Source organism: Grus americana, chromosome 6 (genome assembly GCF_028858705.1).
Source record: "Grus americana isolate bGruAme1 chromosome 6, bGruAme1.mat, whole genome shotgun sequence".
Classification (NCBI taxonomy): Eukaryota; Metazoa; Chordata; class Aves; order Gruiformes; family Gruidae; genus Grus; species Grus americana.
Genome location: NC_072857.1, coordinates 41,285,848 through 41,297,479, shown reverse-complemented (window position 1 = coordinate 41,297,479; position 11,632 = coordinate 41,285,848). Strand labels below are relative to the sequence as shown.

The following is an 11,632-nucleotide window of genomic DNA, read 5'->3' as shown; positions in this document are numbered from 1 at the left end:
GAACAAAGGAATTAAGTGCCTTTATTACTTTGAACGAATCAATAATTAGCTACAAGCATTACAGAAAATTACAAGCAACCAGAGAGCAAGGCAGAACAAACAGATGGAGTAATGATCCTTTAATAGCATCGTTATGAGATGATACCACACACACTGGACACAGTTAGGTGTCTGAGACAGTCCTCCCAGCGAGCTCTAACACATCAGAAGGTGGCTATGGACTGAGTGCACGCATTTAGCAGCTGATGAGCTCATCCAATGGCCGTTTGACGTCACAGCTGAAAGTTTAGGGAAAAACTGTCACTTCCTTACAGAATCGTTTTCCATCAGAAAGAAAAGGAAATGGCGTCAGGTTCGTTCTTCACACGCTGGATCTTTGAATCTTGATTCTTCTCGTCCTCCAATCTACTTTTAAAAAAAAGAAAGGGAGAGGAGGGAGAAATGTCATAGCTCAAAATTTGTCTCATACTTCAGGAAACTAACCAAACATCCATGGCCTCGGAAAAAAATGTATTCAGCTTCACGGAGTTGCTTATTAATTTGTTTACTGTCAGAATCACACCATCAGGAATCTGTAAAAAAGAAACCCGCAGATGTAAAACACAAATCAGCACATATTGTAAGGTCTCAAAAGCAGAGATGGTTGAGGCTATAAGCTGATGTATGGTCTTCTGAGAAATGTATCTGAATTAAGAGCTACAATATGCAGAAGAAATTTGAGACGTGTTTTTCTAAGGAAACATGTGACTGCTTCTACAGCAGTCTGTAGCCTACACTGTATCTTCAGCAAGTTTGTCACCATGGCAACCTGAAATTTTTCTGTAAGACAATTTTGTTAGTAAAATTTTAAGGATAGATTTGTGCCAGAAAGGAGTGTCCGCACACGTGGCAGTGACAGACACAGCGACCCTCTGAGAGCAGCTTGTCCAGGAGCGCCTGGGTCCTGCCCAGCCCTGGAGATGGGGGATGCAGGCCAAAGAACCAGGACCATCACTGGGCACCAGGTCACAAGAGAAGAAAGAGGAACATGTGTGAACATGGGAAACTCCAGCTCAGTTTAAGGAAAAAAACAATCTTCCCCCAAGAGTGCTCCGACACTGAACCTGGAGCCCAGAGAGGATGAGGGATCTATATCCTGGGATATTCACACCTCAGCTACACAGCCTCATGAACCTGGCCTTGCTTTGAGCCGGGGCTGGGCTTCCAGAAGTCCTTCCCAACCTGCGTGACTCTTTGACAAGCTCATTTCTAGCATTTGCAAAATGCCACATTGAGCGGTAGGCTGGAAGACAGCCCAGAGCCCTTTCTGTTCCTCCAGTGAAGTCCTGTTGATGTTCTCCAGGAATTAGATTAAGGGGCTTGCAACCAGGCCTCAGAGACACAGTGAAGTCTAAGGAATCATCCAAGCTCGGCATCCTCCCGAAGCAGGAACAATGTCCTCAGTGCAGCAGTGGGTCTAATCCTTCAAAACAGATCCAGAAGAGGCAGACAAAAAGCAAGGCAAAAATCACTGCCGTTCAGAACAGCAACAAGAGATTGTCACGGCGATTCTCCTCTCTGCTGTAACACCTCTGCTTTATCGCCGCACCACAATCTGACCTGAGCATCAGGAAAGGTCTGCTTTGGTTTCAGTCCTTCACCTCCGGACAGATGAAAGCATGCTGTCCTCTCCGCTGCAGCACGTCGCAGATGTCCGGTGGCACCAAGGCCATCACAGACAGACTCCAAGGCAAGAGGAATATAACGTAGTCTGTCATTTCCTCCACATTGCCTGAGCGATAAATTGCTCTAGCTCTCACTCTTAAAGCTGATCCGATACAGAGCTCATGCACTATGCAACAGATCCTATTCTGCAGGGATTTTCCTTCCCTCTGATGCTTCGCTTTTTTTCCCCAGAAAGCCATAAGCTGCTTTCTGAGAACTGTAGAAAGTGGAGTGGGTGAATGGAGAGGAATAAAACCCCCAAAGACATAATATATGAAGCCATGAGAATACAAAACTGGAACTGAAATTAAGCAGCTTCTTAATGAGGACACTGGGGATGAAAGCTCTTCTTTCCATGCCCCAGGAGGGTGGTTACGCACCCTGCTCCATTATTATTTTTACAGAAGACAAACAAGCATCCATTTCACTCTGAAGGCTGGATCCTGGATTTCTTGGGTATGAGAAGAGGCCCTATGCTGCCAGTTAGTCGTCCATTAAAAAAAACAAAAACCCACAACAACCCTAATATTGAAGCATGACAGCCTATTTACTTGTACTTTTGCAAGGCTGCTAATCACCTTGTAACAACTGCCATCACCACATCCCCGCCAGCAGCAAGCTATGCCAGGTGAGAACTCAGCCAGAGAGTCATTTTAAGAAAAATGTAGAAAATTCAAGGAGGAAATCACAGCCCCTTGGCTTGATGCAGAAGGAATTTGATTGTCTGTAAAAAGAAACCAAACCAACACACTTTCCTTGTGTGATTAATGACAGTGAGAGAAAATCAGTATTCACAATCTACATGTATATTGCAAGCAAAGGCGGGAGCTTTATTCTTAATTTTCCTGTTCAAGGAAATGAAGCATTGCTGGCGAGACTCCAGACATAAGTCACAGGTCGGACTCCACCCTGCACTAAAGACAACTGCCTTAGGCAGCTGATTTTGGAACAGCGGAGCGTTGGGGCCCTTTTCTTTCGCTAGGTGTTAGGTGAGTTTGAGCCATTTTTTCGGCTCCTTTTTGCGATTCAGAGCCACAAACACCATTAAGCAGATTGCAGCTTAATGGAACCCATAATTCCTTCTACCTGCGCGCACTCAAAAAGCCTTTCGTATTGCATGCGTGCTAAACAGCATCCTTTCAGAGCAGGAGTCCCTCCTCCCCAAAAATTTCAGCAGGGGTTTGACTGTATCACTGACATGCCCTTTGCTGACACAGCTCCAGCAAGCTCTGCGCATACCTTGCAGACCAAGCTAACTAACGACCTTAACGCCTGCTGCAAGCCAAGGTTGTCAACCGGCGATCAGCTGTTCTACAGCAGCTGGCTTTCACTCGTGTGTCCAAGCTATTTGTCGGAAAGATTGGTCCACAGCGTGACATGTGAATTTTACAATCTTCCCAGTTCCAGAGATGCGCTAGGAAATAAATCCAGAAAATCTGATTAGGACTTGTCACTGAAGTAAGCTCATTAAGCATTGATGCGGTTCTTTCACATGCAGTTTGCTAACTCCCATGGGCATTGGCAGACGGGTGGCTCTCAAGACTGCAGACTTGAAAAAGTTCTTCTTTATATAACCGTTGCACTGATTTTTTTCCCCTTGAATATTTAGTTTGTTCTAATAAATAAAAACAGCCTGAAAGCACCAGTGAGATCATTTAGCCTAGCTTCTTGCATAGTCAGGCATAGGATTCCCCTGAAACAATTCCTGTAGCCAAAAAGATAAGAAGATCTAGTTCAGAAAACGTAAAATCCAGCATGAAAAACTGTCAGACACTTGCCTTAGTAATTTTTGCAGCCGTCAGTTACCCATACTGTTGCCTAAAAAAAGAAAAGAATCACATTTCATTTCTTACCTGAACTTGACTAGCTTTGCCTTTGCCAGGTTCTTTGAGTAAGAGATGAAAGTCTTTATTATTAAATTGCTGTTTCTCCAGCCTCCCCCAAAATATTCTCAGCTAGGCTACTGCTATCTCAAAACACAGCATGTTTTTCCCATGCCCCACCAAACTTCACAGTACAGCTTGTAATAATGCCAGCCATGATCACACAGGTAGCAAAACACAGGAAAAAAAAAGCCATGAATAACTTTCCCTGGCCTCAAACGTATGAAATAATTTGGATACGTGTGGCTCCAGATTAAACCCACAGATGAAACCCTCTAATTCTGGATACAGGTGAAATTGAGAAGTAAGACATCTCTCCAGACTTTACAGCTAATGAGTCAAATCAATGAAAACAAAAGAAACAAGGAGTTTTGAGGGGTTTTGAGATTCTTCCTTATCTCCTGTTGTATCTGCCTCCGAGATGTCCAAATCCTAGGACACTGGTATGAAACACAGCTCCACAAATGACACTTAAAACCTCTCTCCAACAGGAAGCAGAAAGTATTAAAACTCAAAGTGCACAGGATTTCAAGAACCATAAATTTCTCCCCATTTGTTTCATATTCCCTTTCAAGAAGATTTTACAGCTTGCTTCTGGTTTAGAGAGTTTCATTAGGCATTAGATCCAGGAACACAAAATGTTTTGAATTAATTTAAGATACCTGGCATTTCCAAATACAAACAAAAGGATGTCTGCCCATTTCGAGCTCACAGACCTCCTTCCCCACAACTTTCCCGGAAGATTGGTTGAAGAAGGTTCAACCCAAATTCACCCAGCCAGACTGAGACAGTTTGGTTCTCAGAAGCCAACAATGGTCAGGCATTTACAAAATTTGTCCCCCTCTTCTCTGGAGGAGAAAGTTAACCTTTTGCTACTCTTCATTGAGCCTCAGTTTTTCCACACTATCTCCTTGGATTAAAGGTACCCAGAAGGACACAGAGCGCACGCCAGAATCCCACTGCAGTATGCACAAGGAAGTTGAAAGACATTTAGAAAAGTTAGAGATTACCATGAAAGGAAAGACAGTGATTAAACCAGCCTATCACCTTTACTGGCTCATGGATAAACTAAAATAGCATATGGATTTAATGAAACCATTTTTACAAACAAAGACCTGACCTAGCAGAATGACTGGGTTTTCCTTTCATATCTAGTTTCTAGGAGAGTAGGGGGTATGTCTCCTTCAGCACATATAGGTTTACCACGGATATGCTTATGAGTAACATGTGTTAGTTTTTGGTGAGTCATCGGTGCTAAATTACATCTAAAACTGTCTTGTTTCCAATGCGGCAGGCCTGAATTGAGCTCCACACACATGGAGCATTCAGTTCTGGCACTCTCTTCCAGGACACAGAGCAGCCAACAATACGTACCCAAGTGAGCGTGTGAAACCTTTTTAATCACAAAGACATAGTGCTAAGTAATTTCATCTTCCTTTCCCAACTACTTTAAAACTGTTTAGCATGCCAAAGAACGATCTCCGTTCTGTGTTGCTAAAACTCTTTCAAAACCACTTCCCTTTAGATTAACTCCATAAGATGGCAAGTAAAATAGCAGCAGCGATTAGAGCTGCTCCCACCCAGAGCCTCAGAAGTAGGTCAGCAAAGGTGGTTTGTGTAAGACAGACCTTGCCAGCTCCAGTGAATCATGGGTGCCTTTCATTAACATTCCCATTAACTGGGCTCCAAAAATCTCCTTACAGCTCCTCTGCAACAAACACTTCCCCTGGGTAAACTGCATCTTGGTTCTCCCAGATACCTTACTACTACAATCATTTTTTGTTTGCCGTACCGTGCAGCCTTGGGGCCCTATTGCATTAGATTTGGCACAAAGACACGGCTGTTCCTCCAAGAATTTGCAATATAAATAGACCCAACTAGCCGTGGGTGGGAGGACAGCACCAGCACAAAGATGGGGGTAACTTACCGAAGGACTGGGGCACCCAACGACTCATGGGTGTCTTTGCCAGCACACAGCCAGGGCATGTTGCAGATCCCACAGCCAAGTGATACACCCCTGCTAAGGGCAACCAGTTTGGATAAGGTTCAAAGTGTCCCCAAAACATTATCCAGGACTCAGGCCAGCAGATTGATATTCTTGCGCACCATTGACACTACCTGCACGCCAGGACACTGGTGTTTGTGTGAGTATATGGGACGGACTACTCAAGACTGAGTGAAAACTGTGAGCTCCGTAGCTGGGATGTCTTCCTAGGAGTGAAGCAACAAGGGGAAAATCGAGAACACCTTCTGCTGCCTTGACAACTGGTCAGGGCCCTGTTCTGTGAGCCCTCCCGTGGGCACCAGAGATTGCCACTCCATCAACATTTGTCGATGGTGCTGATAGTGCTGTTTCTGTCACTGAATTTCCCCATAAGCAAGTCCTACAAATACCTAGAGTAAAATAGCTTTTAACATGCTCGCAGCCAAGAACCACGATCCCAAAGAGGTCCTTTATCCTGAGCAGCCACTTTCCCACCCTGCTGTAAAACCTGCAGACCTAGGGTGCGTAAAAACTACGCTTGGAATTGTACTCACCCGATCCGCATTATTCAATCTTGTCAGAGCTGAAGTAGCTGGGTTTATGCCAGTCTCCACGGCTGCCACCTCTTCCCCTCGAACGGAAGGCGTCAGGAGCAAATACCTCTTTTAAAACAAGAGCATGGAGACATACGTGAGCGTTATATGCTTTCAAACACGTGTTCATTCAGCATGCTGCACACCATCAGGACAACCTCAAGGATGCACATAAGCACTAGTTACAAGAGCACGGATCTGGCAATCCGGAAGACGCATACACAGAGTGTACAAATCTCGGCGCTGCCCTACTTTACAGCCTAATGCCCTCGCCGCTTCCCAAGTGAGACACCCCTCTGCACAGGAAAAAGCAGCTGGCCATGACCTGAGCAAATAGCTGGTCTTCCATATTTTCTTCTCCCTCAGACAGATGACCTTCAGATGGTCCAAAAGGCAAACCAAGATGTGCTGGGACAGTCCAGCACAGCAGAAATGGCTTACCTTCTCTGCGACTGCTGCCTCGCCTGTTGGGGTTCATTATCGGCACACGCATCATCTGTAAATTAAAGACATTTCTTTAAGAAGCTCATCTGTCAAAAAGTCCACCTCTCCTTCACTTCCTCAGGTACTATGTGATCACTGAAGCAATTCCAAACTTTATTATTAATTTCTCTGAAAACAAGATGACTGCTGACACTATTGCAAAGCAGTGCTGTCACTAAGGAAGCCTGCGGTTGCAAACAGGCTCTCGGGTCAAAACCTTTAGTACTTCATACCTTACCTGACCATACTGCAGTGCAGGTACAGCCAGGAGAGCAGAGCGAGTCTGTTGCGGTCACACAGGGCATCTCTCTGCCTCATTTATCCTAAATTACTCTTTTAAAAGCTCTCTGTACTGTTTCGTTGGTGTCTATCCCAGTAACATGAACCCACCACAATTACTCTTCCTACCTAAATGCCACCAGCACTACGGGAGCTATGCCACCTCAGCCAGGCTGAGATCTCTTGAATTGAGTTACAGCTCTAGAGCAAGAACCGTGGAACACTTGCTGCAGCCCTCTGCAGAAAGAAATACTTTCCTTTTCATGTGAAATAATTCCCTTTGGCATTTATTCCTTATTAACATTGCAGGAAATATATTCCCCAGTAGGACTATTGGCAGCCGTACTGAATTTTAAGTGATGGTTAAAGACGACTTGCAGGAAGATGTCTGCTTGTAAAAGCAAGTGTTTATACTGAATGCCCTATTAAACAAGAGTTATGCTTAACCCACAGAGGACAGACTGAACATCCAAGACTACGTTACATATTTCAGTACTTCACACGCAGTCTTTCTGCTCTGCACATCAAGACTTCCTGTGGTGCACTCACTAGCTAGCTCTCGATAGAGATTCTGAACAACTGAAACTGAATTACAAGCTAATTTGCCAATTCAAACCAAAAGAAGGTGACACAGAATCCTGTTTGCTTCAAGTTATTCATTTAGTCACTTGCATCTTCCAAAAGTAAAAGCCGTCCATGACCTCTGGCACCTTGCTGGTGAAACTATCTTTGTTCCTTGCATATAATCCTCGAGTACAACACTCGCTGTAGATCTGTGTTGTAATTGCAGGCACCCAGTTACAAGTGTTAGTTCATGGAAAAAGCGGACACCAGCATGATTTGAAAACAGCTAGCAGGAATTCACAGGTTGGGTCAGCATTTAATCACACCTTAAAAACCAAATAAGAGCTCAAAAAGGGAACACAAATCTCAGCAGAGCAAATGTTCTTCAGCAATACTGTGATTACATGCTCAGCTGAGAGCTGGGTTTGGTAACAGAGCCAGAGTCACCGGTATTTGTTTCTAAGATGTGCCAATCACTTTCTCCAGGCACATACTCTATATGTCAACGAGGAGAGAGCGTTGGAGTTGGTGGATGTGCCAGACTGCCGCAGAGATTCGCACTCTCCCCCGGCATCCATCAAGCAAGGTCAAAGCTCTCAGCTGATGGAAAATGAAGCATTACAGGAGACAGCTGGATTTCAAACCATGTTCAAGTTTCTGATCAAAGCTTCTAACTGCTACAGGAGCTGCACTTCATATATATACACCTGACTTCTTGGAAGAGGATAAGTGGAATTTTCACTCCCCCAGCTAGCAAAAAATCTGTTTTCCTGCTCCTTACCTCCTCGCTGCTCATCGATTCGGAGCTGGATGTGCCACGATGGCACTGCACGATAACGTTCGAGATCAACTCACCGGAGACTTCCACACTACTTCTGCAGAAAGCGGTTGGCTGTAACAGATCAAAATAGAGCAAATCTCGTAAAGCGAGCTACTGTGCAAACCTTCTCATGGGAGTTTCACTGATGGGAGGGAACCTGTACAGGGATTTTAAAATCAAATTTCAAAAGGAAGAAACTCAAGCAAGACTATAGACCTAACAAGTTATTGGAGCTGACTGCAGCCAGGCCAATATATTCTGGCAGTATACAACTACGCACAAGTTATTGCTCCACTTGCTAATACACAAGTTATTGCGTATTAGTTGTAGAAATCTTGAGACTGCTAGAGGCAGAAGAAAATCTGCAAATTCTTGTGCATCACCAAGCACAAACAGAAGAGCTGTGCAGAGCTATGCCGATAGTAGCTCCAGCTCTAGAAGTTAAATTACCTTTAAAGTTGTCTCTACGATTTGACAGAAGCTCCAGCCAAACTTGACACCCAAGTTTGGAAAACAGAGATCCTCACACTATCTTTGGTACCATATTGCCCCAACAAGAAGAAGGACGGTGTCTGTTTAGGATACAGTGATAACTTCGCAGCAGCCAACCCTTGCGTCTTTAAAGAAAACGTAGCAACAACCGCCAGTTCCTTGTTGTCTCATCTACATGCACACAAACTACTTAGCTCCAGAGTGGTGATACTCAGAGACGCTTACCCCACCTCCTGAGGTAGTAGCACGACTCATAAGCTACACAAAAAGCCTTTGTGCCGTCTCTTCAGTGCCTTCCCAGAGTCTCTCCTCTTCCTTAAAGTCCCAGGAAGGACAGATAAGTTTGGCAGCCATTCACAGAGGAAAAAGAGGAGAGAAGAGCTCAGCTTGGAGCAGCACAAAGAACCAGAGAGAATCTCTGTGGAAGTCTGACACACAGTACGGCATCACTGCGCACAGGGCCTCAGGAGCGACTCCATATGCTTTGCAAGACTTGTGCAAACAGTTAGGACACAACCACTCAGAAGCTTGCAGCGGGAGCCACGTTTTGTCAAAAATAACTGCGCGCAGATAAGTATGGATTCAAAGATGATGTATTTACACCAAAGCTGGTCACCTAAGAATCAGAGCGCAGCAAGAGCTATATCAAGAGCCTGATCTGTGTTTATTTCAGGCTGAAAAGAGAGTTGAAGAGCTGAGAAAGATTAGCACTGTCAGCACGGAGTAGGAATCTGCGCTATGTAAGAAGATAAGCCATGATATGGTACCTAGGTGCACGATAGACAAAAGCAGGTCAAACCTTAGTCTTTCGACCTTCTTATCGTAGAAAACAAGCCATACTTTCCTTCCAGGATTTGGTCCCAAAGCACACAGACACTTTCACTACATGCTGCTCCAAGACACGCATCCTCTCTTGCGCCAGCAGCGTTTCAACATGCCCCGAGAACATCCTGCACAGAGCAAGGGCTTCCCATTCACACCAGAGGCACTTACCACGAAAGGCCCAAGTTTGAAGTCACACGTGAACGGGTCTCTCCCTGAAGCTTTCGTGCACACAGTTTCACGGATGCTGAACTGTAGCTCTAGCCTATAAGCGTTGCTGTTCCACATGTCAACCTGGTAAAAGGACGACCAACACAATGTATAATCAGTGCCTGTCATTGTTGTATGCCGACTATCTGGCAACCTTGCTTCTTTGTCAAGAAGCAGCAAGACATAAGGGCGTTATGGGCCAGTGCCTAACTTAGAGCGGATTACTCCATGTGGAAAGGCTGTTTTACTGTGCTCAGGAGTTACTCTTAGGCAGATTTGGTAACAGCAACATGGAACAGCTTTCCACAGGGGTTTCACTTGAAACATCACAGCCATTGCAAAATCCTCCTACTGCTCAGTGTCGGTTGTGGGGGGGACTATAGCTGTCAAAGCCCTGCCCCTGCATGCTACCCCCTCTTCTGTGGGAACCAGGCTGCTAACAGCTCTGCTGTGGATAGCTAGGCTCCTGGGAAGTCTATTGCAAACACATGGCTTGGAAAGAAAAAAAATCACACAACTGCAAAGCCATTGAATTAATGCAGTTTATAGTCACTGCTTGTCAGCTCAGGTGCCTCAGTGGGCAGCATGCGTTGCTACACTGCAATCTTCAGAGAGTTTGGTTGCTTTTGTTGACACATTAGGATTTTCACCTTTCCTTCTCAGAGTCTAATCAAGATGGGAGACTCAACAAAAAAGACAAACAGCAAAAACCCCACTGCTTTCCACCACTTCCCCCCCCCCAAATTAAATCAATCCAAAAGTCATCTTATCATTCATTCTTGCAGAAGACTTGATACACGTCATCTATAGAAAGAGAATGGTTCTGAGGATGTTCAGGTACATGGACATGCTAACTTTAAACTAAGAAGCTTAATTCCTTAACTCTGGGTATCCAATGTATTTCTGAGCAACACAAATCAAACCAGATAAGGGTTTCCTGCCTGCATTTAGACACTAGTAGGCCAGAATTGCTGCATAGAGACAGATGATGTAAATACAGATTGGAGAAAGAATCCTCAACGCAGTTGTGGTGGCATTTAAGTAGCAGTGCAGATGTTCAGCTGAGACCTTCAGATGAATCAGGTTACTTCATGCCCAAAGCAAAGCAGTTAGCTGGAAGCATTTAAAACCAACAGTTTTGAACAAAATCTTACAAGACATCCCTCAAAGATTTCTATTCTAGGGGTGGAAAGTAGAAAATTCAAACTCCTAAAGTATTTTTAATTAAAAAACAACATGCAAGGAATATTTAGGTTCCTAAAGCCATAGCTGCAGATAACGCCCCAAACCCACCCTCTTCCAAGCAACATCAGAAAACTCCAACTAAATCTGGGTTTCCAGAATTGGGTGAAAAAGAATTTTCCACCACGGCAAAGCATATTCCAGGTAAAGGCTCTCCGTTGTCTGCGCACTTACTCTTGTGACGTGGCTCCTGACAACACCGTACAGGTTTGTCCCCCAAGACTGAGAATTGATCCTTGCAATGGAAGCATTGAGAGCCTCTTCTGTGACAGGGAGCTCGTAGTCGTACACTGGAAACCCTGAGGCGGAGGCACAGTTCCATCAGAAATTCAGCGCGGTCTTGTACTTTTCTTCCCTAAACCACGGTAAAGAAGAGGACGTGGCTCCATTCTGAGCAACTTACCTGAACACGAGAAAACGCTCAACGTGAGGACAAAAATTAAGATCCTCATAGTGTGCCTTCCAAAATCCGTTGGTCCTTTCCCTTTCTAAGCAAGGGTTTCCACTGCACGTTCCTCTGTCTTTATATAAACGCAGCCTTGATCCTACACCTGAC

At 44.7% G+C, this 11,632-nt stretch overlaps 1 protein-coding gene across 3 annotated transcripts; it reads right to left on the bottom strand.

Moving 5' to 3' along the window:
* SPP2 (secreted phosphoprotein 2) lies at positions 1-11,632 on the bottom strand. Of its 3 annotated transcripts, XR_008577692.1 has the most exons (8): positions 11,480-11,632; positions 11,251-11,375; positions 9,796-9,918; positions 8,272-8,382; positions 6,606-6,660; positions 6,126-6,233; positions 3,483-3,522; positions 1-405 (listed from the first exon to the last, which is right to left on the bottom strand). XR_008577692.1 is itself a non-coding variant. In XM_054830444.1 (7 exons), exons 1-6 carry the CDS (start codon positions 11,526-11,528, stop codon positions 6,136-6,138), a joined length of 561 nt encoding a protein of 186 aa, XP_054686419.1. In that variant the 5' UTR covers positions 11,529-11,632; the 3' UTR covers positions 1-408; positions 6,126-6,135. The 3 variants fall into 3 exon arrangements, 2 of the variants coding, with proteins under 2 accessions (XP_054686419.1, XP_054686418.1); XM_054830444.1 differs by lacking the exon at positions 3,483-3,522 and having other exon boundaries at positions 1-408; XM_054830443.1 differs by lacking the exon at positions 3,483-3,522.